Raw genomic sequence first — 26,766 nt, forward strand, 5'->3', positions numbered from 1 at the left:
CTGGAACTCATTCTGTAGACCGGGCTGGCCTCGAACTCACAGAGATCCGCCTGCCTCTGCCTCCTGAGTGCTGGGATTAAAGGCGTGCGCCACCACTGCCCAGTACCCATTATTCCTTTTAAATAATATTAAAAAAATAAATAAATGAAAATAAACTGAACAAAGAAAGTGCCCACCATCTCTGCAGGTCGTCTCTGCCAGAGAAGGAGTAAAGCAAGACAAAGTTTGCTGTGCAGCCATATCAGCCTTTCTCTCCACATCCTCCGCATCCTTGCTCACTCTCTTTTCCCGAAGAACCTCAACACATGGAAGGAGAGTATTACTCCCAGCTGATTGGTTCTGGAGCTCTAACCCAGCACTTCCTGCACGCTTGGTAAACACTCCGCCATCCTAAGCCCCTTGACTTAAATTATTTAACTTTTATTTTATGTGCATTGGGGTGAAGGTGTCAGATCTCCTGGAACTGGAGTTACAAACAGTTGTGAGCTGCCATGTGGGTGCTGGGAACTGAACCCAGATCTTCCGGAAGAGCAGCCAGTGCTCTTAACTCCTGAGCCATCTCTCCAGCCCTGAGTTTTCGTTTTCAATAGAAACTATAAAGAAGAGAAAGGATTTGTAAGATTATAAAATTAGGTATTTTCAAAATAATTATGTCTTTTTAATAAATTGTATTTATTATTATTGGGGGCATGTGTGTACAGGCAGTGTTATGTGTGTGGAGGTCAGCGGTCAACTTTGTGGCATTGTTTCTCTTCGTCCATCCTTATATGGATTCCGTGGACTAAACTCAGGCTGTCAAGCTTGCACGTGTCTTTACCCACTGAGTCATGGGTCAGCTCTGTTTCTTATTTATTTAATTTTTTTTTTTTTTTGAGACATGATGTCTATGTGGCCAAAACTAGGCTTGAGTTCTTAAGCGTCCTCCTGTCTCCTAGGAACAGACACCACTGCATTTAGTTGTCTGCACTTGTTTGAAAGATTTGTTTTTACTATTTTTAATTGTGCAGGTGTGAGTGCAATTGCCCTCGGAAGCCAGAGGCCTCATGTTTCCTGGAGCTGGAGTCTCAGGCAGTTGTGAGCTTCCTGACGTGGTGCCGGGAACAGAATCCCGGTCCTCTGGCAGAGCGGCAAATGCTCTTAACCACGGAACCCTATCTCCAGTCACTGTCTGTTTGAAACAACATCTTTCATGCAGGTCAAACTTACCTGAAACTTGCTGTATAACTGAAGCTTGCCTCAAGATCATAATCCTCCTGCCTCTGCCTCCCAAGTGTGTGCACTAGCATGTTCTCTCTGTGTAGCCCTGGCTGTCCTGAAACTCTCTACATACACCAGGCTGGCACTGAACTCAAGAGATCCACCTGCTTGTCCCCAGATGCTGGGTTAAAGGTGTGTGCCACTGTGCCCAGCTTTTTTCAGTACTATTAATGCCTTGGGATGGTAACCATCTTGCAGTTTTATGTGTTCATACTTGCTTGAGTTATCTCTTGGTGACTAATGATAAAAGCTGGATATCCCTGGCCGGCCATCCCTCTCCTCAGCCCACAGAGGGAATGCTTCAGAAGCACTGTCTACACTAACAGGAAGAGGGTAGCTCTGTACAGCTCAAGGGCTCGTCAGGCAGAGCTATTTGTCTTCATTCCTTCATAGTTGGGGCTGTGCAGTTGCCATAGCAACCCCCAAGGTGGTCCATGATTGATGTACCACCCTCCTGTAGCCACTCTCTAGCCAAATTGTCTTTAGTACCTAAAAAGTAACCAGGTTGCCGGCGGTGGTGGTGCACGCCTTTAATCCCAGCACTTGGGAGGCAGAGGCAGGCGGATCTCTGTGAGTTCGAGACCAGCCTGGTCTACAAGAGCTAGTTCCAGGACAGGAACCAAAACCACAGAGAAACCCTGTCTCGAAAAACCAAAAAAATAAAAAATAATAAATAAATAAATAAATAAAAGTAACCAGGTTTGAGTTCCATAAAATATTGACCTTGTGGCAGATGAGGGAGGAGTATGGGAATCAAATGAGATACAATATATATATAATCTCAGGCTGGCATCAAACTTACCATGCAGCCGAGGGCAATTTTAAACTTGTGGTTTTCTTTTTTCTTTTTTTTTTTTTTTTTGGTTTTTTTCGAGACAGGGTTTCTCTGTAGTTTTGGTGCCCGTCCCGGAACTAGCTCTTGTAGACCAGGCTGGCCTCGAACTCCCAGAGATCCACCTGCCTCTGCCTCCCGAGTGCTGGGATTAAAGGTGTGCGCCACCACCGCCCGGCAAACTTGTGGTTTTCTTACCTCCACCTCCTGTTTGCTGGGAATGTACTTCAGGTGTGTACTTCCCAGTCCAGTTTATGCAGTGCTGGGGATTGAACACAGGGCTTGGTGCATGATAGGCAAACATGTATGTTGCTACTATGTATGTTCAGTTAGCTACCTTAAATCAAGATGCAAAATGATTGCTTTATGAATTAATCATATACTGATAATTTGTATTTAGCCTGTGTTGAACATCCTCTCTAGCGATTTCAGTGTTCATGAATAGAGAGCCGTGGCCCTCGGGGACAGGTGACCATTCATTTGCTTCCATCACGTAGACTCTCTGTCCCAGCTCCACATTCAGAATGCCATGTCAGCTTGTAACGCAGCTCCATTGTGCGGTCAGTTTCAGTAGGACAAAGGCCCCAACATAACACAGGCCAGCCCAGCAGCCCCTTTGGCTAGCTCCTGAGGCCACCTCCCTTCTCTCGATTTCTCTGGTTATGCTTTGCTGACTGCTGACTCCTGGTATAGTCTAGAACAATCGCTCCCAGTTCATCATCCCTCTCCCATCTATAGTCAAGGGCTCCAGTTAGCACCTGGGTCAGACCAGGACCCTATGTATTTTGAAATCCAACACATAATTCAAGATACAGAATAACCAAGGGGTTAGATATCTTGTTTCTACCCTTCTGTTCTCCTTCCAAGTGAGTCACTGGCCAGACCTACAGGTCAGGTTCCACTCTGAGCATTTTATGTGCGTCCCTTCACATATGCTGTCCCTAGGGCTGCGTCTTTGTTGTTTTCCTATTTCCTATCCTTGGATTCCTTCATCTGTAAACATCTCTCTCTTGAAATTTATACGTATATGGTTTTTTTTTGTTTTTGTTTTTGTTTTTCGAGACAGAGTTTCTCTGTGGTTTTGGAGCCTGTCCTGGAACTAGCTCTTGTAGACCAGGCTGGTCTCGAACTCACAGAGATCCGCCTGCCTCTGCCTCCCGAGTGCTGGGATTAAAGGCGTGCGCCACCACTGCCCGGCTTTATACGTATATGGGAGTGGGAGATGGGATTACCAAAACTGAGTGTGTGGGGAAAACCCTTATGGAAACCCACTACTTTGTAAACTAGCTAAAGAAAATGAGGACTGGAGACATGGCTCAGAGGCTAAGAGCACTGGGTTCTCTTCCAGAGGTCCCGAGTTCAATTCCCAGCAATCACATGGTGGCTCACAACCATCTGTAATGAGATCTGATGCCCTCTTCTGATCTGCAGGCATGCATGCAGACAGGACACTGTATACATAACAAATAAATAAATCATAAAAAATAATAAAATAAAAGTCAGGCAGTGGTGGTGCCGCTTTTAATCCTAGCACTCAGGAAGCAGAGGCAGGAGGATCTCTGTGAGTTCAAGGTCAGCAAATTCCAGGGCAGCCAGGGCTACACAGAGAAACCCTGTCTCAAAACAAACAAAAGTAAAATAAAATGAATAAATGGAGGGGGTATTGAACATAGGCACCATGCGTGGGTGGACAGTGCTTTCCCAGAAGGCATGAGTCATCACATGAAAATCTTGTGCATTGGCCTCCCATGAGGCCATTGATCAGCGAGGCCCCAGAGGCCCCCAAAGAACCCAATCTATTGACATCTCTTTAGCTGCCTACCGGACTAACTGGTAAGACTGTATTGCTAAACACTTCAGTGGAAGGACACAGAGAAACCTAGCGGAACTGACCTGAAAACTTCCCCTTACTAGCTAGATGACACAGTGCCCGAGACGCTATGCCAGAGACAAGCCATCGATCGTGCTATCTGTCGGTGAGCCCTGCATGCTGCATTACAGACCTGCAAGGCCCTCTGGTGCAACAGTGGCATGAATGCATGGGGCAACCAACTACTTTCGGATTGGATTTGAGGCCTGCTTTACAGGAGCAAAGTCATGCCTAGTACGGTAAACCAGGACAAAAGCCCATGACTACAGGTTGGAGAGATGGCTCAGAGGTGAAGAGCACTGGCTGCTCTTTCAGAGGTCCTGAGTTCAATTCCCAGCAACCACATGGTGGCTCACAACCATCTGTAATGAGATCCGATGCCAAGACATACATGCAGACAGAACACTGTATACATAATAAATATATAATCTTTATCAAAAAAGAAGCCCACGCCTGGGGAAGTAAAAGAACCTGGGAGGGAAACTTCTATTGTTGTCTTGAAAAAAGGACATGCCAAGGGTACAATACCCACTCCCACTCAGCGTCCAGGGACCCTCATGGCAGAGGAGGCAGGGAACAAGAGCTAGAGGGCGGGGAGGGGAGGTGCGCCATCTTCTGGACAGGACATAGTCTGTGAATTCACACACTCCCTGCGGCTATGGTTGTCTACACAAGACCAGGTCAACAAGGTCAGTGACCAGGTCAACAAGGTCAGTTAGCGTTTCAACAGGCAGCAGTAAGGGGACTCGGAGGAGGAGGAGGAGGAGGAGGAGGAGGAGGAGGAGGAGGAGGAGGAGGGAGAGGGAGAGATGAAGTAGGGAGGACGGCAGGTCAAGAGTGCTTGGGAGGAACAGGAGGGCAGTCTGGGATGCACAGAGACACATTATCCACAAGTACGGAATTACCAAAGAATAAATAAAATGATGTCCTCACAACTATAGAACATTTTCATGTGGCCGTCCTGTAGACATCAAATGCAGCTTCCCTAAACTCAGCAAATTACAAACCTCCTTTCATTCCTTCCCTACCTAATCATCCACCTCTTTTTTTAAAAAAAAAATATTTATTTATTTATTATGTACACAATATTCTGTCTGTGTGTATGCCTGCAGGCCAGAAGAGGGCACCAGACCCCATTACAGATGGTTGTGAGCCACCATGTGGTTGCTGGGAATTGAACTCAGGACCTTTGGAAGAACAGTCAATGCTCTTAACCTCTGAGCCATTTCTCCAGCCCCTCATCCACCTCTTATGTGGCTGGGTGAGTCATGTCTCCTCGAAGATCTCTGTTGGCCTAGGACCCTGCTTCTCTGCGTCTCATCCCCTCCGATTCATGTTCCGACTTTACCAATTTGTCATTTCGTGTTGCCTTAAACGGGTCCTGGATATCTGAAGGAGTGGTTTCAATTCCCTAGTAACATATGCCACTATTTATGATTCAGCCTCAACTTTTCAACTATCCTCCCGTCTTCTCAGCTCCACACTCTGGCCATACCGTGTTCCTGATGGTTCCTGACGTACTCCATTTTGTTTATAACCTGGTGCTTTAGCTTAAGCTCCCACCCCACCTAAAATGCCTTGCCCTCTTTGTCAGGCAAAATTCTATCTTTTACCCATTAGGATGCTCTTAAATATTAAGAATTGATTGTTTGATGCACCGGGCGGTGGTGGCACATGCCTTTAATTCCAATACTTGGGAGGCAGAGGCAGGTAGATCTCTGAGTTCGAGGCCAGCCTGGTCCACAGAGCTAGTTCCAGGACAGCCAGGGCTACACAGAAAGACCCTGTCTTGAAAAAAAAGACAAATTAAACCAAAACAACAAAAACAATAAGGCAGATAAATCATCTGAATTATAAAGGTAAGTTTATTTGATGGTAAAAATAAAATAAGAAATGACAGGTAAAGCTAATCCCTGAATGAGCATAAAATAACGGGGGTATATCTAGGCCTGGCAGTACAGACCTAATAATCCCAGCTACTCCGGAGGCTGCGTCAGGAGGACCCAGAGTTCAAATACTGCCTAGGCTGCAGGGTGAGTTCCAAGGCCAATTTAGTGAGACCTTGTCTCCAAATTAAAATAAACAAACAAACAAAACGTACGTAAAAAAAGGCCCAGTGGTCTTGATAAAACAGAAAGAGAGGATGGGGACAAAGGAAAGAAAGAAGGGGAGGGGAGGGCAAGGAAGGGACCCAGTTCGGAAACGGTTCTCTCATCACTACCCAAATCCAAAGTATTAGCAAAGCAGGGCAGGATTTCCCTCACCATTTTTGCTCCTAGAATTGAAAAGTCAACAAACTAGAAGGCTCTGACAGGACCGCGGTAACCAAGCGTGAGCTCGCCATGAACAAGAAGGACCTGGTTAAGGGAAAGCGACTCGATGATGGGCAGGCGGAGCGACTCGGAGGTCGCACAGCCGAAGCAGAGGGAAGAAAACGAGAAGGAACCCAAGCAGCTCGATCAACCCTCTTGCCCTTTTCCTAAGTGCCCGGAGCCAGCCCCACCACGCTGCCGTTTCTCCCAGTAGCGCTCACAGGTCCCAACATCTTTGGGCTTTCCTTTCACCGAGTCTGCAGGGGGTCTCTTTCATGCTTCCTTCCCCTCCTGGGCCACTCCTGGAGGTGAGGTTACCCTTTCCACGTTTTTTATTCCTGGGGGCACACCTCAAAGTATTAAAAACAGCTTTGTAATTAGAAAAAAGGTCAGCAAACTGTACCTCTCCCATTACGTGGATGAAAAAGCTACGCCTGACTGAACCCTGATGGAGAGAATGAGTCACTACACTCAAAAATAAAAATCCCCTCCAAGTTCATTTATACTTTAAAAAATAATGAGCACCAGCCATGTTGTTAATTCCAGCACTCGGCAGGCAGAGACAGTCCGATCTCTGTGGATAGTGAGACCCTATTATTATTATTATTATTATTATTATTATAGTGGTAGTAATAGTAGCAAAAATGAGTATAACTTGGGATCTGGAGTCCGAGGCCAGCAAAGGCTACACAACAATACTGTCTCAAGATAGACAAAAGACATGAAAACAGTAAGCATGTAGTAGACAGAGATTTAAGTGGTTTTTTTTTTTTTTTTTAACTGTGTGTGTATATATGTGTGTGCATCTGGGGGGCGAGGGGAGTTCGAGACAGCGTCTGTGTAGCTCTGGCTGTCCTGGAACTCACTCTGTAGACCAGGCTGGTCTCAAACTCACAGAGATCCCTTTGCCTCTGCCTCCCGAGTGCTGGGGTTAAAGGAGTGCGCTTAAACTATTAATGCCGGGCGGTGGTGGTGCAAGCCTTTAATCCCAGCACTGGGGAGGCAGAGGCAAAGGTTTCTATGAGATCGACAGACTCTGGTTACTAAGTCTCTGGAGGTCCTACTTAGGTGAGATACGACCTATAGTCTCTCCATAAGGAAACTAGGCACAGCCTACCCAGACCACAAACCGCACGGCAGGGCAGACGCAGGCGCGCTCGCACCACGTGCTCCGGCGCAGGCCAGCCATTGGTCGGTCTCCCGCCGGGGGGCGTGCCCTGTGCTTCTGGGGGCACAAGATGGCGCTGCCCTCCGCACGTTGCTGGAACTTGTACCGCTGGGGAGCCAAGCGATGGGGGGTCCCTGCCGGGGTAACCCGGAGAGGTAGCGTTCTTTCTTGTTATTCTTTCACGCCAAAGTAGTTAACGTGTTATTTCCAGAGCGCGCTCAGAGAACTCCATTCCTCATCTCCACCCCCGCCCCCCCTCAAGTGTGCCTTGGTCTAGATTTCAAACTTGGGGCACCAATCGGTGGCTTCCCTCATCCCCCGGCCGTGATTTGCGGCTCCCGGGGCTGTTATACTACAACCACATCTCTACTCTTTCCATCTTAACGTTTGACTTCAACCGTTTTCCCATCATCGCCTGACTGCTTCAGATCAAAACCAGCCCTAGGTTCTAACCTGTCACTACCCATTCCTTTTTTTGTTTGTTTTTTTTTCGCCCTGCCCTCAGGCATCAGTTTCAAACTGGAAGAAAAAACTGCCCACAGCAGCCTGGCACTCTTCAGAGGCGACACGGGTGTCAAATACGGCTTGGTGGGATTGGAACCCACCAGGGTGGCCCTGAATGTGGAGCGCTTCCGAGAGTGGGCAGTGGTGCTCGCAGACGCCACAGTCACCGGTGGCAGACACTACTGGGAGGTGACGGTGAAGCGCTCTCAGCAGTTCCGGATAGGAGTGGCAGATGTGGACATGTCCCGGGACAGCTGCGTCGGGGCTGATGATCGTTCCTGGGTCTTCTCCTATGCCCAGCGCAAGTGGCACAGTATGTTGGCTAACGAGAAAGCCCCGATTGAGGGGATTGGGCATCCAGAGAAAGTGGGCCTGCTGCTGGACTATGAGGCAAAGAAGCTGTGTCTGGTGGATGTGAGTCAGATCTCCGTGGTCCACACGCTACAGACAGATTTCCGGGGCCCGGTGACGCCGGCTTTTGCCCTCTGGGATGGAGAGCTCTTAACCCACTCAGGACTAGAAGTGCCCAAAGGTCTCTAATGTGGCCCTTACCTAAGTCCCGTAATCATGCTCACGGTCGGCTTTCTGTTCAAAGGGTCTAAAGCTGTTGTACTTTGTCTCAAGAGACTGGTAGCCCTCACAATTCAGTCGGGACCCTTTGTGCAATATTTGAGTCCTCTTCCTCCGATCCCTACTCCTCGGAAGCTAGGTTTACAGCCAAACTTTGCCCTCGCATTACTGCCAGTTTCCCAGGGCACCGGGTGATCTTCTCCTCCAGCTGCTTCCTTGGGGCCCTCTATTTGTGCCCAGGTGTCTTAGACTGTTCAGCCACTACCTCTCCTTCCCTTACCCACATGTAACTTGTTTTGGGGGTTCACCAGATTCTCCAGGGTAAAATGTTTTCTACCTCTGGCTGGAGGAGTGGTGGCCTTTTCTCTGATGCACCTGAGTCTTGGGTTCTGGCTCCCTCCCTGCTGTATTGACCAGTAGGTCAGCGCCACAGACGTCAGTCCCGCGCAGATGCAGCTCTCCACACACCTCTGATACCCAGCCAGTGTGTCAGAACCATTGTGCTAGTTACAGCTGTGACCAGAGGGGAGGAGACACTCGGGGGACATGCGGGGCTGTAGTGCCAGTTCCAGCTACATTATCTGCCACAGTTGGAAGTGCCAGAGAGAAGAGGGAGTTCACACAACCCATTTTAGAGCCCATTCAGACCCAAAACTCCCATCCCACTTGGCCACAGAATATACTTAATCAAAGCAGTATTTGGGGTTGAGGAAAACCTGGTGGAATAGGTGGATATGTGTGTGGAATATATATTGTTTGGATTTTTGTCTGACCCCATGATTCCGTCTTATTTTATTACCTATGAAAGTGATGAAATTGGGTATCTTTAGGGGAGAAAGAGACTAGATTTAGAAAAAAAATCATGTAATTAAAGTTTATTTCAACACAAAATACTTTCTCTGTCTATAAAATCGCTGTCAGTGGTGGCAGCATGTCCTGCTAAGGGGACAGATCTTTGCAGGTTTCTAGGCCAGGCGCTTTGACTCTGCCCGCATCTCTGACTCTGTGGCAGATGCATATGCCAGGCGGCTACAGCCTCTCCAAGGAAGAATCTTGTTCTCATAGTAACTTCTTCAGAGAGGAACAGGGGACCTGGGTAAAGACCTGGGCTACTTTTGAGTGGATGAAGCCATTGAACTATACCTTGAAGTGTCTATGGATAGCTTCTACTGCAGGTGTTCACAGAGGCTTCCGTGTGCTGTTTACTGGGGGATGGAGGGTTTTGTTCTCACAGAAAACACTGGCCTGTGTCACCACATGGCTGTGTTGATCCCCACTGAAGCAGCTTCCCACAGGAATTTTGGTGGCTGTGCATTGAATGTATGGCCAGCTCATGCTTTTTCTTGAGCAGGGACTGCCCCTGGCCTGTGCTTACACCATGCTCTCTAAGTTCTCTTTGGACAGGGTCTCAGCTGCTGCTTCGGCCTGAGTCTCAGAGAGCATGTAGGAGTCATGGTAATCCTGAAGCAGCTTGACCACCTCTACGTGGTTGAACTGCACAGCGTCGTCCAGGGGAATGTTGCCCCACCTGTGAGGAACAAGGACCACGGTTAGGCAGAGAAGACATGGAGAGTGCCATAGTTGTGTGTCTGTGCACGGTGGCTGCAGGCCAGTGGGGTCACCCGCCTTCCCGTTCCCACTAACCTTACTCACCTGTCCTTGACAAAAGGATTCACTTTGCAAGCCTCGATCAGAAACTTGACAACTTCAATGTGTCCTAGGAATAGGGCAGAAGGGAAATGAGAGTGCCCAGGTGGGGCCTGACCACTTCGGGGGGGGCCCTTGGTAGCTGGAGTCTGTGCCAGAGGGGAGGAGGTCCCGGACATTTCTTCCCAGCCAGCATCTAGTTACAGTGTCAGCGGAGGTGCCTGTAGGCAAAACTGGCTGTGCCCTTTAAGAGCACAATGATAGGGGTATGCCTGGTGGAAAAGAAGGGTCTTACACTCTGCCCTTCCTCTTTAACCCTTTATTATTATTATTAAGATTTATTTATTTATTATGTATACAGTGTTCCATCTGTGTGTATGCCTGCCAGAAGAGGGCACCAGATCACATTACAGATGGCTCTGAGCCACAGTGTGGTTGCTGGGAATTGAAATCAGGACCTTTGAAGAGCGGGCAGTGCTCTTAACCACTGAGCCATCTCGCCAGCACCCTGTTTAACCCTTTAAATACCTTCAGCTGCAGCAACATGCAGGGCTGTGCGGGAGTCATAGTCCTTCTGCTCCATGTCCACGGCTGACAGAGCGAACCTGAGGGGCGGGAAGCAGTTCGCGTTACCCACGTAGGTCTAGAATCCCTAGTCAGCCTCTGAAGTGCGGCCGGACTGGATGCATTCATACTGGTCATCCAATTGAGGCAGAGTCCCCACTTCCAAGGACTAAACTTATCATTCCCAAGTCAATCACAGTGCCTGCTGTAGCTAAGTTCTTAACCTAAGGCAGGGACTTTGATTTTTTTTTTTTTTTGGTTTTTCGAGACAGGGTTTCTCTGTGGTTTTGGTTCCTGTCCTGGAACTAGCTCTTGTAGACCAGGCTGGTCTCGAACTCACAGAGATCCGCCTGCCTCTGCCTCCCAAGTGCTGGGATTAAAGGCGTGCGCCACCACCGCCCGGCGGGACTTTGATTTTAAAGCAACAGACAAATCCCTAAGGCTAGAGATGGTTCAGTACAGTGCTTTCTGGGGAAGCATGAGGAACTAAGACCCGAGTTTGATTCACACAACCCACATTAAAACACACACACAAACCAGGCATAGTAACACTCGCCTGTAACCAGACTGGGTGGGAAACAGACAAGGAAGTCCCAGGAGCTTGATGTGTTGGTGAGCTCAAGGCCAGTGATAGGATGGCCCCTGAGGATTGACACCTGAAGGTGTCCTCTGGCTGCCACATGTACACACACCCACAAATGTGCAGCTGCACAAAAAGGTGCGTGTACGCTCGCACACACACACACACATGAACACAAACAGGCATGCGCTCATCTAAATTGCAACGTGTCTGCTCTAACCCTAAAACTGAAGCGTTCCGCCAAGTCCCTAATAAGATATCTGACCCAGAGTGTCCCATCACATTTATTTAGTCACAGTAGAATTACCTTCGGAGAGCCGAGACATCTCCACTATATGCAGCAAATAACAGGTTCACCACGGTCTTGTTCTGAAACATACATTGTACCCTTTGAATCCACCCATGTCCACCCCTACCCGTGACCCTCTCCATGGACACTTCCCCAAGGACCTGGCTGAAGTGTCGCGGGATGTTTTGTTTTTGAAATACCCTTTAGGCTGCCCAGGGTTTTCCTTACTCTGACTTCTCCTCCTTCTCGTCGTGGGTCTAACTTCCGCGTACAGTGCCGCAGGTTGTCATAGTTGTGGAAGTTAAAGAGAGACACCAGCTTCTAGAACCAGAAGTCAAAGGAATTGTTTACTTACCCCTTGCCCTTTCTAGGAGCTCAAATTGCCTGAACTATAGTGGCTACCATTAATTTATTCTTTTTTGTTTATTTTTTGAGACAAGGTTTTTGTGTGTTGACCAGGCTGTCCTGGAGCTTTCTCTGTAGACCAGGCTGGCCTCGAACTCACAGAGTTCTCTGCATCCCAAGTGCTGGGGTTAAAGGCATGCGGCACCACGCCTGGCTCATTAATTTATTCTTAAACAGTATTAAACGCAGAACACTTTACCTGGCAGAAGTTGATGCCCCTTTGGCTGTTCCCCAGCTTGTCTAATGGAGGTGACAGACACATCATCCCCATGACATTGGGCACAACCAGGAGGATGGCTCCAGACACAGCTGACTTGGCTGGCAGACCCACCTGAGGAACAAGGCAGGCTAATCTAAGTGACAGCATGGACAAGACTACCACCCACCTCCACTTCTCGGTGCTTTAGTTTGCCTGGCTGCTGTCTTCTCCTACCATGCATTAGTGCAGCAGGAAATGCTTGCTAAGGCACAAACAGCACTCTTCTGGGGGTGGTATCAAACTAGGAAATGGTCCCCATTTTTACTTATTTTAATTTTCCATATATGAGTGCATGTATGTGCACCACATGTGTGCCTAATGCCCAAGGAGGCCAGAAGAGGGCACTGGGCGCCCTGGAACTGGAGTTCCAGATGGTCCTCTCCCAAAGCAGCAAATACTCTTAAATATCCAGCCATCTTTCCAGCCCCAGGAGACCGTCTCTCATTCAACCTTTACTGTGGTGGTAGGAGATAAGCAAAGAGTAAATAGGGGCTCGCAAGATGGCTTCTCAGGTAAGAGGGAGGGCTTCCTGTGCAAGTCTAACAACCTGTCTTTGATCCCCAGAGCCCACAAAGGTGTACGGAGAGAAAAAAACCTCCACAAAATTGCCCTCTGACCTCCACACATGCACCACCATGCATACACTGATGATAAATACATTTTTAAAATTTAAAAATGGGACCTGGGGACAGGAAAGATGGCTCAGTGGTTAAGAGCACTGGCTGCTCTTTCAGAGGCCAGGGTTTAGTTCTCAACAACGGCATGGCAGCTCACAACTGTCTGTAACTCCAGTTCCAGAAGATCCTACACCCTCTTCTGGCCTGTGTGAGCACTGTATGTACATGGTTTACAAACATACATGCAAGCAAAACACCCATACACATAACTTAAAAATAAATGTAAAGAAACCCATATTTTTTGAGACAAGGGTTCTCCATGCATCCCTGGTTGTCCTGAACTTGCTCTGTAGACCTGGCTGGTCTTGAACTCACAGAGATCTGCCTGCCTCTGCCTCCCAAGTGCTGGGATTTAAAAAAAAAATAAATTATTTTAAAAGGGGTGGTGGTGAGATCTGGAGAGGTGGGTCAGTAATTAAGAGCCTGTACTCTTCCTGCAGAGAACTCACGTTCAATCCCAACTACCAAAACTGACAGGCTCACAACCAGCTGAAACTCCAGCTTCACCGAGGGGGGGGGATCCCCAATACTTCTAGCCTCAGTGGGCGTCTTCTGTACATAGTCCCCGATAATAAAAAACAAATCTTTAAAAATAGATAAAATAATTAAAGCAAACACGGAGAAGAAAAGGACTAGGGTGCCCTGAACAGAGGTGGAGGTGGTTTTGTTTGATCAGAAACACCTCCAGGGCCTGGGGGGTGCAGTTCGGTGAGGTGGCACTGGCTGGGGGTGCAGTTCGGAGAGGTGGCACTGGCTGGGGGTGCAGTTCGGTGAGGTGGCACTGGTTGGGGGTGCAGTTCAGTGAGGTGGCACTGGTTGGGGGTGCAGTTCAGTGAGGTGGCATTGGCTGGGGGTGCAGTTCAGAGGCATGGCACTTCCCTACCATGGTTAAGACCTAGGTTTGATCCTCAATACCAAATCAAACAAGAAAAAAGGCCAGGTGTGAAAATGTATGGCTGTAGTTCTAGTACTTGAGAGGTTGAGGCAGGAGGATCACTGTGAGTTTGAGGCTACAAACAAATCAACCATGCCTCTCTTTGGAAGTGATTTCTAAGATGGGAGTCAGCTATGTAAAAGGTCTATGTGTTTGAGGAATGTGATGTGTTTGGCAAATTTCTCTAAGGATTTTTAGCCTGGCTAGATGTTTGTGAAGGAGGCAGGGGTAAGCTTCACCACACCCTCTCTTCTTGGCCCTGCGACCACAGCCGATGGACAGCAGAGCAGGGGACACTCACATGGAAGGCGAACTGGCCAGAGAAGTCATACATGCCGCAGGAGTGCATGAGGCTGAGGGTGTTCCGCACGGCTTCAGCACTCAGCACGCTCTCGCCTGTGATGGGGCAGATGCCACCGTTGGCGAGAGTGGCCGCCATGACGCTGCCTGATTCGCAGGTGACCTCCACAGAACACAGCTACGGGAACGAGAGGGGTCAAAGGGCAGTGTGGGCATGAGCACAGCAACCAAGAGTGATGTTCTGACATCTAGAGCTCGCAGCACATCTGCCAGGACCACCAGAGAGAAGGGTATCCCCCGTAGCCCAGAGAACCCGGGAGTGTTTGTGTACCTGGAAATAGAGATCGAGGGCGGCCATCATGTCCACTCCCTTGGGGAAGCACTGCAGGGAAGAGCAGGGGGAAGCGGTTTCTTCAGGACGTGATTTCACAAGCCAGATTTGCACACCATCTCCAACCCCTCCTGCCCTGGCCCGGCACCAGAATCCCCAGAGACTTTCTCGCTGGCCCCTCCCAGTTACCTTCTTTTCCTTGAGGTAATAGCCAATGGCGTAATTCCGATCCCCGGTTTCCTTCTCTGACTGGAATCTGAAACAAAGACCAAATTTAGCGTTTGAAGTTGAAAGAGGTGGGAAGAGGGAGAAGGGGGAACCCTGCCTTTCCTGGGGTACAGCACTCTATCGCCCGTATCACACTGAATCAGCCCCTTTGTAGCGTATCACAGAATATTAGTGGGAACTCGTGAACCTGAGCAAACACTTGGTGTAGCTTTGCGGTAAAATATGAACAGGCCAAACAAACCCACCCAAAGCTGTCTAGCCCTTCTGTCTAGGAAGTCTGGTGAAGTCTGGCATAGTTTTCGGCTCTGAGTCTTAACCAGGGCGCAGGCACAAACTCTCACACTGCCTTTCTCATTACATGCAGATCGAAGTGGGTCTCTATCTTTCCAAGCAAATGGATGTCAATAAGGGGCCCTAAGGAAGCTGGGAGGCCACCCCTCCCCCCCGAGTTCCTTCCTAAGAGAGTATCTGTTCTCTTCAGCTGCCCCACCACGCGTACACACACGCAACAGTACAGTGCACTCAGCCAGTCCTCTAAACAGAGCCTTACGTGGCATTGCTGAACCCCATGAATTCATTCCCAGCCATCCTGTTCAGATACTGCAGTACCTGGAAGGGAAGGGGGCCGCAGTGATGCCTTCTGACTAAAGAGCCCTAGAAAACACCGCTCAGGTTGGCAAGCCACTCGGAACCCCACCGTCCTCATCCCAGCTTTGCCCAGGAGACCAGGGATCTCGAGAGGCTGAAGCCAGCGGGTCCCTCTCCTCTGGAGGTACCGCTTCTACTCTGGGTTGGTGAAGCCGTTGGCTTAAGCCAGGCACCAGAGGCAGCTGTAGAATACAGCAGCCATGGGAAAGGCAGCAAGACGTTGCGTGCAAGGAACTTACAAAATCAAACTTCTCGGCCTTGTTGCAGTCCATCTGCAGAGAGAGAGAGAAAGCAATCAGTATTCCAGGCCTAGACGGATGGCAAACGGAAGGGTCACAAGGGCATTGTGGAGCTGGCATGTTAGGCTAGCCTTGCTACTGGCAACGTTACATTTTACAGTGTCTTTTGCTGTTTCTGAGACAAGCCTGTGATGTCCAGGCTGGTCTGTGAGTTAGTCGTGACCCTGTGTTCCTCTGGTCTCTGAGTAGCTGAGGTTATAGGCACGTGATCCTTATTTAACTAGCTGAGACCTTTCTGCCTGCAGGCCCATGTCTAGAAACAGAGAAAACCAAACTATTGACCAGTTTGGTGATCCATGCCTGTATTCCCAGCACTTCGGAAGCTGAGGCAGGATTCCTGAAAGATTTCAAGGGTAATTTGGGGTACAAAGAAAGATCTTGCCCAAAAAAACCAAAAATTTAAATTATCAAAGAATGAGGATTCAGATAACCTCACTGCATCCATCAGCTTTCTCTATCCCCAGTTTCATTCCCCTCCCTCCTCATCCCTCCCCAGCCTCACCTCCTCCCAGCATCCCTCATCCCAACCTCACCTATCCCCTGTCTCCCCCATCCCCAGCCTCACCTATTCCCTGTCTCCCCCATCCCTAGCCTCACCTATCCCCTTCTTCCCCCTCCCCAGCCTCATCCCTCCACAACCTCACCTCCCCAGCCTCACCTATCCCCTGCCTCCCCCATCCCCAGCCTCACCTTCTCCCAGCCTCCCCATCCCAGCCTCACCTATCCCGTCTCCCCCATCCCTAGCCTCACCTATCCCCTTCTTCCCCCTCCCCAGCCTCACCTCCTCCAAGCCTCCCCCTCCCCAGCCTTACCTCTACTTTCTAGCCTCAATCTCAAGCCCTCATCCCTGTCTCCAGTCTGGCCCTATCTCTCACTACCACCATTCATTTTATTTATTTTTTAGTAAAGTCTCATGTATCCCAGACTAGCCTTGAATTTATGATTTTTCTACCTGTACTTCCCAAGTTCTGGCATTACAGGTATGTGTTACCATGGCCCAACTCGCTCTCTTTTCCAAGAGAGGGTTTCTCTATGTAGCCCTGGCTGTCCTGGAACTTGCTTTGTAGACCTGGGAGCCTTGAACTCAGAGATCTGCCTGCCTCTGCCTCCTGAGTGTTGGTATTAAAAGTGTCCACTACCGCCACCACCCAGCCCCCACTCGCATTCCTTACACCCCATTAGCTTTACTCCACCCTGTACCCCATTCCCATACCCTCAGGGACAGAAATGGGAAGTCTGTTAATACTCAATTACATTGATAAACGATTTTCTTCTATTACCAGGGAAACTAGGACTTCGGGTATGTTGGTCAAATGCTCTGCCACTGAGCCACACACCCCAGCTATACTGATAAATGAAACAGAAATCATTTCTTTTTAGCGGTGCCAGAGATTGAACCGAGGGTCTCCATAGACTGTGGGGGCAAATGTTCTACTACTGAGCTTCATCCCCAGCTCCGAAGCTGAAGTTTAGCTTAGCTGTGAGTCGGGTTCCCCATGCTGATTTAGATGAGATTAAGATGAGACAGACTGGGCTGGAGAGATGGCTCAGTGGTTAAGAGCACTACCTGCTCGTCTAAAGGTCCTGAGTTCAATTCCCAGCAACCACATGGTGGCTCACAACCATCTGTAATGAGATCTGGTGTCCTCTTCTGGCCTGCAGGCATGCATGTAGGTAGAATACTCTATACACAATAAATAAATAAATCTTTAAAAAAATAAAAAATAATAAAAAAAAAAAAGATGAGACAGACCCCCAAGACAGGGCTGCAGACAAAAGTGTCATGGAACAGCCAGGCACATTTGCCTTGGTCCCTCCCCCAGATCCATCGCTTCCTGCATATGTCAGCTATAGAGTCAACACTCCGGGGACTCTGACACCTGAGCTCCTAGGGGGAAGGGTTCCTAACACCACCTTCCTCAGGAGGGGTTGTGATTGGCCCCGTGGTGTCGCTGCCCACGCTGCTCCCAGGTTCTTGCTCAAGCCCTGGGAGAGCTGCAGCTGAGGCTGCCTGACACCCCTTGCTCAAGGCCAGCTCGCAGTTCCAGGTGACGTGAATGACTGCCCTGAACTGGCCATTCACCCTTTTCTCAGTGCGTCTCTCACCCAGGAGTGGCCAATCAATGCCTAATGGTGTTGTCCTCCCCCTGCCTTTGGCATCTGGCTGTTGGTCCTAGGCAGGGGTCATGACCTGCTCACTTCTGTAATGGTCAGAGCTCTGGGCTGCAGAGCTATAGGTGGGGGCAGGGAGGACTAGGGTAAGGGAAGTGATGTGCGAACTCTTACTAACATCCATAGCTTATAACATCTGGCTTCCTGTTGTACTTTTCCATGCCTCTTATTAACCCTCAAAGGACCCGGTACCCCTGCCAGTCTCCCTGGAGAGATGAACAGATAAGGATGCAGGAATAAGGGGATGGGAGACTATCACCTTTCACAGGGTTGTACTGACCTTGATCAAGGAGCTGACAACGATGGCACCGGCATTGACCATGGGGTTATGGGGAATTCCTGGGGAAACACAAACCAGAGTCTTGTTGGCCACTAACGAAAGCCTGCTTTATATCGTTCCATTCTGAAGCTAACCGGGGTTGGGTCTGGCTCCTACCTGGATGAGAGAAAAGGCAAAGAACAGGAGACGAGAGCGGTAGGGCTAAGGGAAAGGCAGACGTAAGCATGCGCCCTGGAGATGCTCACCTTCCTCGTTGAGGGACAGTTTGTTATAGCGCAGACCGCTGGGTTCCTTGCCCACAAACTTGTGCACGTAGTCAGTGCCTAAGGTGCTCACAGAGATGGCGTAAGTGAGGGGCTTGACACAGGACTGCAGGCAGAATGGGATCTTCGTGTGGCCCACAGAGTGCCTGGAGAAAGAAAGGGTCCATAAAAGGGGTTGTTCTGCACCTGCGCCCTTCAGCACCTCCCTCTCACCCAGCGTCTTTTGGTGTTTGCTTGTCTAATTTTTATTTATGTGCATTGGTGTTTTGTCTGCATGTATGAGGGTGTCGGGTACCCTGAAACTGGAGTTACAGACAGTTGTGAGTTGCCATGTGGGTGCTGGGAATTGAACTTGGGTCCGCAGGAAGAACAGCCAGTGCTCTTACCGTCAGCTCTCCAGCCCCCTTGTTTGTTTCTGAGGCAGGGTCTCTCTACAGAGCCCTGGCTGTCCCAGAACTCGCTCTGTAGACCAGACTGGCCTTGAACTCAGAGATCCTCCTGCCTTTGCCATCCAGGTGCTGGGATTAAGGCGTGCACCACAAGGCCCAGCGTCACCCAGGATCTTACCGCTGACCATCCACAGTGCACAGGGAGACACCCCAAAGGTCTGGGTTTGACTTGGCCAGCTGAGGGATGTAGGCTGCCACCTGGGCATGAATAGGTAGAGAAGGGGAGAGAGGTGAGAATGGAGAACAGCTGTGTGCAGGGTCAGAAATGGGTAGAATCTAATAGTCTGTCACCTACGACAGATAGTCCTTCTGTGCGCTGCTTCCAGAAGCACCCAGGCCATCAGTCCCTGGCAACCCTACCTCTCTGTAGTCCTCACCATGGCGGAATAGCAGGAAAGCCCATGGAACATTAAAAACTGGTAATTCTAGGGCTGGGTTTTCAGGTCCACTCCCTGTAAATCTTGAAGGCTCGACTGAATATCTTTCCTTTGAGACAGGGTCTCCCCTAAGAATCCAAGCTGACCTCAAACTTCTGATTCTGCCTTACCCTCTTGAAAACTGGGATTATAGGCCTGTGCAAAGCCTATCTTCTGCCATCCATGTCCACAGAAACCTAAGGTCTTGCCACATGCTATTAGAATACACGTAGAAACACATGAAGCCATGTCCTTGTTTCTGAGGCTCCGCTCCTCAGCCTGTATCACTGAACCTCAGCCCCAGGAAGTCTCTGAGAAACAATGTGTGTCTAGCTCAGAGCCCCCAGCCCTCCCTCATTCCCTGGTCCTCACTTTGCCTCCAGTGAGCTCTTTGGCATCCTCAAAGATGCGATCCACGTGGCCCGTGAACTCCTCAAAGTCAGGGATGACAAACTTCTTTCGGAATGCCTGAGTCAGGAGCACAATGTTGCTGCTCACACACCTGGATCCCAGATACGAGTGTGTTAGGGGGCTGGAGTGATACAGCAGGCATGGGAACCACACAAGCTGGGGATAAACAGGGTTGTAAGTGTTCATCTGGTTTCGGACTAACAGCTGTGTTATCTCACGAGGCTTAAATTCCCTAACCTCCAAAATGAGGGGTTTTAAAGACATAGGAAGATAGCCCGAGACACTATGAGAAAAATACTGAAATCAGGAAAGCATAGCCTACGGGCTCTAGCGTTGAGAAGCCCTAATATATACAGCCATAGTGTGTGTGAGCACACAGGGCGTTTTCTAGAACACACTCACTAATCTGTTTAACAATCTGGGAAAGGGGCTAGGACTGAGTAGAAAAGAAAATATATTTCTATATTATTTTTCATAATGAGTACGTATTGCTTGTATTATAAGTAAAACTCTTCTTCCTACAGAACAGTTCTGGGGGCAATGCTCATTTTTCTGGGGCTCTCACTTTTGGAAGAGATCGCGGTCCAAGAGGCCGCCATTGTTGGACTCGTGGACCATGCGCTGCATCTTGCTCATGCAGTCCTGGAGCCGCGGGTCTGACGTTTGTAGTCCAGTGGCCTTCAGGGCCTTTGGGGGAAAGAAGAGGCCTGGTAAGGTCAGCCAAGGACAGCAATCTATTCCTCAGTCTTTCCCAATAGATCCCCAAACCACCCACCGCTAACTACTACAATCGGTAGAACATGGGTTTGGGAAGAACTAAGCAAAGGGACTGGAGCAGTCTCAGAGGTCAGTAAGTCTCTTGCCACTTTTCATGAGAAGTGTCAGCATCTGGACGATGACATTGGCTCATTAGCCCAGGCAGCCATTAGCCCTCTGTATTTTTCTGTGTTCACATAGCAACCATATATTTTGTCAACCAGTCTTTTCTCACGGTCCAGGGCCAGAGTCAGGGTTCTCTGGACAGACAGACAGCCACTTACGGTAGTGAACTTGTGGATGGGGATCCGTTCCTGTCCCTCAGCAATGGTGTAGAAGAGCAGGTCACCAAGGCGAGGCAGCATGCCGCTGTTTGACGCATCACTGTTTGGGGGAGAGAGATGGGAAGGCGGGGGCCTGAGGATGCTCCGTCTCCTAACTCCACCTCCGGCACGAGATGTGAATTCTACTCTCCAGCTTTCTTTCCAAAGCTCTGAACTTTCAGACCTTCATTTCAAGCTGTCTTCTAGATAATTCCACTTCCAGGTGTCCCACACACCCTGAAAACTGAACACCCAGCAAGAGCTGTCTCTGCTCACATGTCTCCCATGAGGGGCCGGTGCACGCATAACCACCCGCATGCCAAGCTGCACTGCAGAACTGTTTTGATTCTTCCCTCATTCTGTGTCTGTACTGAGTGGGTCACTAACACTGGACGAATTCATCTTCACTTTCCTCTCAAATCCCCCCTCTTTCTCCTGTGTCCTGGAAAGAGTCTGCTTTGCTCCCACTGCTGTGTGACTTAGGCAGCTATTGCTAAGCCTGCGTCTCCTTATCTCCTTGACACAGGCGGTGTCAGGCTCAGGACCACACTCCAGGACAGAGTGACGGAAAGTAAGCCAATCATCAGCTTCCTGCCTGTCATCTGCTACTATACTCCCTGTCCTTCTGAAACTTAACCATTTTCCACTTAGAACCCTAAAGCCGGGCATGGTAGTGCATGCCTTTAGCCTTGAATCCCAGAACTCAGGAGGTAGAGGCAGGTGGATCCCTGAGTTGAATTGAAGGTGTAGACCAGCCTGGTTTACACAGCAGGTCCAGGACAGCCAGGGGTACACAAAGAAACCCTGTCTCGAAACAAACAAACAAACAAACAAACAAACACAAAAACCTGTCATACAAACAGGGTGAGGTGACATATTCCTGTAATCCTAAAACGTGGGAGGTGGAGGCAGGAGGATCAGGAGTTCAGGGTCTTCCTCAGCCGCATAGTCAGTCTGAGGCCAGCCTGGGCTACCCGAGACCATGTGCAAACCAGGAACAAATGGCTGGAGAATGTCTCAGCCGTTCAGAGCACCTGTTGTCCCTCAGAAGACCTGAGTTCCCTCACCAGCACTCACGTTGGGTGGGTTGCTCATAACTGCCAGTTTCTTCAGGGGATTAAATGCCTTCTTCTGGCCTTCATGGGTAACCCTCCCCAATAAACAGAAATAAAAATAAGGGTTAAGCCGGGCGATGGTGGCGCACGCCTTTAATCCCAGCACTCGGGAGGCAGAGGCAGGCGGATCTCTGTGAGTTCGAGACCAGCCTGGTCTACAAGAGCTAGTTCCAGGACAGGCTCCAAAACCACAGAGAAACCCTGTCTCGAAAAACCAAAAAAAAAAAAAAAAAAAAAAAATAAGGGTTAAAACAAAAATATCAGTGCCATCCAGGACAAAACGGCAGCCCACAGAATGGGAAAAAATTTTCACCAACTCCACATCTGACAGAGGGCTGATATCCAAAATACATAAAGACCTCAAGAAACTAGAACAAACAAACCAAATAATCCAATTAAAAATGGGGTACAGATCTGAATAGAGAGTTCTCAACAGAGGAATCTCAAATGGCCGAGAAACACTTAAATGTTCAACATCCTTAGCCATCAGGAAAATACAAATCAAGATGACTTAGATTCATTTTTACATCTGTCGGAATGACTAATATCAAAAAAACACAAGTGACAGCTCATGCTGGAGAGGATGTGGAGCAAGGGCAACAAACACTCCTCCACTGCTGGTGGGAGTGCAAACTCGTACAGCCACTGTGGAAATCAGTATGGCAGTCTCTCAGAAAATTGGGAATCGGTCTACCTCAAGACCCAGGTATTCCACTCCTGGGCATATATCCAAAGGACGTTCCATCCTACCACAAGGACACTTGCTCAATTATATTCATAGCAACTTTGTTCATAATATCCAAAAACTGGAAGCAATCTAGATGTCCCTCAACTGAAGAATGGGTAAAGAAAGTGTGGTACATTTGCACAATGGAGTATTACTCAGCTGTTTAAAAAAAATAACATCATTGCAGCCAAATGGATGGAACTAGAAAAAAAATCACCTGAATGAGGTAACCCAGACCCAGAAAGACAAACATGGTATGTACTCACTCATAAGTGGATATTAACTGTTAAGTAAATAATAACTGTGCTATAATCCAACAGACCCAGAGAGGCTAGTAACAAGGAGGGCTCTAAAGGGGACGCATGGATCTCCCTCAGAAGGGGAAATAGAATAGAGTTCATGGCTGGACTGGGGGCAGGTGGGGATGGGAACAGGAGAGATCAGGTGTTGGGGAGAGATGACTGGAATTGGGAGGCATTTGGGGGGTGATGCAGAAACCTAGTGCAATGGACACCCCCTGGAATCTACAAAAATGACCCTAGTGATGATTTCTAGCAATAGGGGGACATGGAACCTGAACTGGTCATCTTCTGTAACCAGGCAAGGCTTCTAGTAGAGGGGCTGGGGCGTCAATGCAGCCACAAAAGCTTCAACCTACGATTTGCCCTGCCTGCACATGTGCTGAGGTAAAGGAGGCGCAGAACTTGCGGGAGTGACCAGACTGTGACTGGAAACTTGAGACCCAAGCCAGAAGAGGGAACCCATGCCTGACACTGCCTGAATGCCCACTGCATTGTGGGAAGACTTGTCCAATACGGGAACATATCCTCATAACCCCATAGGTCTTGGGAGGCAGAGACCGGATCAAGGAAGGTCCCAGGCCAGCTAGGTCTACATCGAAGTTCCAGGCCAGGCAATACTACTTCTAGAACCCTGTCTCAAAAACAAAAAAGAGGTATGTGTAATTCTAGCTCTCTGGAGGTGGAGGCAAGTTCAAGGTCTCCCCTATACAGAGTTTGAGGCCAACTTAGGCTATATAAGACTGTGTCAAAAAAAAAAAAATTAGTTGGATCCAGGTTTAATTTCCATCCTCCATAGGGCCTCTTGCTAGTGTCTGTGACCCCAGCTCCAGGGGTCTGACGTCCTCTCCTGGTCTCCCACAGACATACATACTGGCAAAATATCTGTACACACAAAATAAACATAAAACTGTAAAAAGCCATTTAAAAAACTGAATACAGGGTGAGCAAGACAACTAGCAGGAAGCAGTGCTCGCCTGCAGCCCTGGAGACCTGAGGAGCCACGTAAAGGTGGAAGGAAGGAAGGAACCAGCTATAGTTACCCACTGACCACGTGAGCACGAGGCTTATTGGTACTCATACACATACGATAGTTAAAAATCAATTAATTAAAAATAAAACTCAAATGTGCAAGATATAGCTCACCAAAGAAAATATTATAATTCTACACTTGTTAAATTATATGCATATATAATTTAACATATATAACCTATATAATGGATATATCACAGAATTAACTATTTGCAGCTCTGGCTGTCCTAGAACTCACTCTGAGAGCAGGCTGACCTAAACTCACAGAGATCCACCTGCCTCTGCCTCCTGAGTGCTGGGACTAAATTTATGCACCATCATGCCGGGCCTGGTGCCCTGAGAGGTCAGAATTACCCAGATTCCCTGGAACTAGTTACGGATAATTGTTAATCAGCTACGCTGGGAACTGAAGCTGGGCCCTCCCCAAGAGTATCAGGTGACTCAGGACTGGAGTGATGGCTCGGTGGTGAAGAGCATCTGTTCCTGCAGAGAACCTGGGTTCAATGGGTGACTCACACCCATCTATAACTCCATTTCCAGGGGATCCAATACTCTCTTCTGAGCAGGCATGAATGCAGTACGCAGACATGAGTAAAGTAAAACACCCATACACAGCAAAATAATAATAATAATAATAATAAATTAAAAACAGCAACAACAAAAACTTCATAAAGTCAGGCGGTGGCAGCACACACCTTTAATCCCAGCACTCAGGAGGCAGAGGCAGGTGAACCTCTGAGTTAGGGGCCAGTCTGGTCTACAGAGCGAGTTCCAGGACAGCCAGGGCTACACAGAGAAACCTTGTCTTGAAAAACACCACCACCAACAACACAGGTATACACCACCACGCCTGGTGGTAGGAATTTTATTTTATTATTATTTTTATTTTTTTTAACTTTATTAACTTTATTTCCTGTGCATTGGTATAACGATGTCAGATTCTCTGGAACTGGAGTTACAGACAGCTGCGAGCTGCCATGTGGGTGCTGGGAATTGAAACCGGGTCCTCTAGAGGAGCAGTCAGTCAGTGCTCTTAACCACTGAGCCATCTCACCAGCCCCGGAATTTTATTTTTAAATGTTTGAAAAAGATTTTTTTTTGTTTTTCGAGACAGGGTTTCTCTGTGTAACATTCCTGGCTACCCAAACTCACTCTATAGATCAGGCTGGCCTCAAACTCAGAGATCTGCCTGCCTCTGCCTCCCTAGAGCTGGGATTAAAGGTGTGTGCCATCACAACCTGGCTTTAAAAGATTTATTTTATTGTATGAATGCACACACACGAAAGACTGGGAGTTACGGATGGTTCTGAGCCATCATGTGGGTGCTGGAAATCAGACCCAGGTCTTCTACCAGAGAAACAAGTACTCTAAATGACCAGGCCACCTCTCAGGCCCTACACTAAGTATTTTAAAATAATCTGAATTACAAGGTATTCCCTTTTTGCTGACCTCCTTTACCCTCCCAACACAGAAACCCTTCAGGTTGTCACACTCCCAGGGCCCATCACTCTCCAATACCGTCAACCCTGCTGCCTGGGCGGGGGGGCGGGGGGGGTGGGGGGGTGGGGTCGACTTCCTGGGTTGAAGATGGGCCCCAAAGGAAAAAAAACTCTTCAATTCAAGGAGACAGAGCAACATAATAGCTCTGACTCTGGTTTGGAAAAATCTGTGTCTCACGATTTTCCTCATTTAGGAAAAATCAACACATTCAATGATCAAGTTGGAAACTTGTTACCAGTGTTTTGCCTGCACGTAGGATATTCTACAGCTCCGCTCCGCTACAAAAACACGCCGGACACATACGCACAGAACGTGCGCATCAGAAATGACGCGCACCACACATTACCCACTGACGACACGCAGAAACAAGAAACACCACACAGACAGACTCAAGTGCACTTTGACCTGGGGCAGGAAGCTGTTCCATACCCACGACCTTCCCTAAAATACCGGGACCAGAGAAGAAAGAGGATGCGGATGGGCAGGTGTGCACCAGGCAACACTCGGCGCCCATCCGCATTCCCCATTAAGTACGCACCTTGGACAGGCATCATCTCGAAGACCGACCTGCCCAAACGCCCTCCCGGGCGGACGGCACCTGACCGCCCGAGCGCGGCGGACCCAAATCCCCACATCTAAAGGAAAAGGCATCGCAGGCTAGTGAGCTCGGAGAGGAGACGAGATGCGCTCTCTGGGCAAGGGCACTCCCAGCGAGCTAGCGAGAACGACAGTGGGAGTGGGAGCCAGCCTGTCCCCTGCCCCTGTCCCGCGAGCCTTACTGATCCGTGTGCTGCGGCTGGTGGCTGTGCGGCGCGGCTTCACTGAAGTGGTACCGGACGCCCCCGCCTAGGAGCGGGCCCCGGCTCGGGTGACCCCAGCCTGCCCGCCGGCGGTGGTTGCCGGCGCGGCTCAGCGCGTTCTGCAGAACCCTCATGGAGCGCATGCCCCCGGCGCGCCACCCGCTCTGCCCGGGCGCTCCAGACGTGCGAGCGGTGGCGAGGAGGGAGGGGTGGAAGAGTGACCGGCGAGCCTAGGAGTGGGGCAACAGTCCGGCGGCCAGCCGAGCCTGGGAGGAAAAGGGCCAGCTGGGTGGGTGGGGTTGGCACCAGGGGAGGGGCCAGTCCCGTGGCGACTCCGATCCTGCAGGTGCACCCATCGCCCTGGTCGCCCCCAGCCAGGAGTGCAACGGCCACCGGTGAGCAGCGGCTGGAAGACGCTGCGTGGGAGAGGGCGGGTCCTGGAGTCAAGACAGACAGGGCCCACGGCCAATCATCGAGGAAGAAGAACCCTGGGAGGCGGGGAGAGTCAGGTCCCTGCGCCCACGGACTCCGGGGCGCGTCACTGCGGTG

The 26,766-nt window shown here is 49.4% G+C and overlaps 2 protein-coding genes across 4 annotated transcripts; one reads left to right on the forward strand and one right to left on the reverse strand.

The window, feature by feature from the left end:
• The first annotated feature begins 7,499 nt into the window (after nucleotides 1-7,499).
• On the forward strand, nucleotides 7,500-9,380 carry Spryd4 (SPRY domain containing 4). The gene is made up of 2 exons (XM_057757467.1): nucleotides 7,500-7,594; nucleotides 7,945-9,380. The coding sequence occupies exons 1-2, from the start codon at nucleotides 7,510-7,512 to the stop codon at nucleotides 8,481-8,483; spliced, it is 624 nt and encodes a 207-aa protein (XP_057613450.1). The 5' UTR covers nucleotides 7,500-7,509; the 3' UTR covers nucleotides 8,484-9,380.
• On the reverse strand, nucleotides 9,361-26,634 carry Gls2 (glutaminase 2). Of its 3 annotated transcripts, none has more exons than XM_057757457.1 (18): nucleotides 26,197-26,634; nucleotides 20,706-20,805; nucleotides 20,231-20,352; nucleotides 19,627-19,756; nucleotides 18,957-19,036; nucleotides 18,372-18,535; nucleotides 18,127-18,185; nucleotides 15,615-15,647; nucleotides 15,278-15,336; nucleotides 14,689-14,755; nucleotides 14,500-14,550; nucleotides 14,170-14,346; nucleotides 12,198-12,329; nucleotides 11,822-11,914; nucleotides 11,612-11,673; nucleotides 10,689-10,765; nucleotides 10,167-10,230; nucleotides 9,361-10,041 (listed from the first exon to the last, which is right to left on the reverse strand). In XM_057757457.1, the coding sequence occupies exons 1-18, from the start codon at nucleotides 26,358-26,360 to the stop codon at nucleotides 9,885-9,887; spliced, it is 1,791 nt and encodes a 596-aa protein (XP_057613440.1). In that variant the 5' UTR covers nucleotides 26,361-26,634; the 3' UTR covers nucleotides 9,361-9,884. The 3 variants fall into 3 exon arrangements, with proteins under 3 accessions (XP_057613440.1, XP_057613441.1, XP_057613442.1); XM_057757458.1 differs by having other exon boundaries at nucleotides 25,956-26,338; XM_057757459.1 differs by lacking the exon at nucleotides 26,197-26,634 and having other exon boundaries at nucleotides 19,627-19,821; nucleotides 20,706-20,726.
• Between the last annotated feature and the right edge of the window lie 132 nt (nucleotides 26,635-26,766).

This window comes from Chionomys nivalis, chromosome 25 (assembly GCF_950005125.1).
Source record: "Chionomys nivalis chromosome 25, mChiNiv1.1, whole genome shotgun sequence".
In the NCBI taxonomy this organism is placed as follows: Eukaryota; Metazoa; Chordata; class Mammalia; order Rodentia; family Cricetidae; genus Chionomys; species Chionomys nivalis.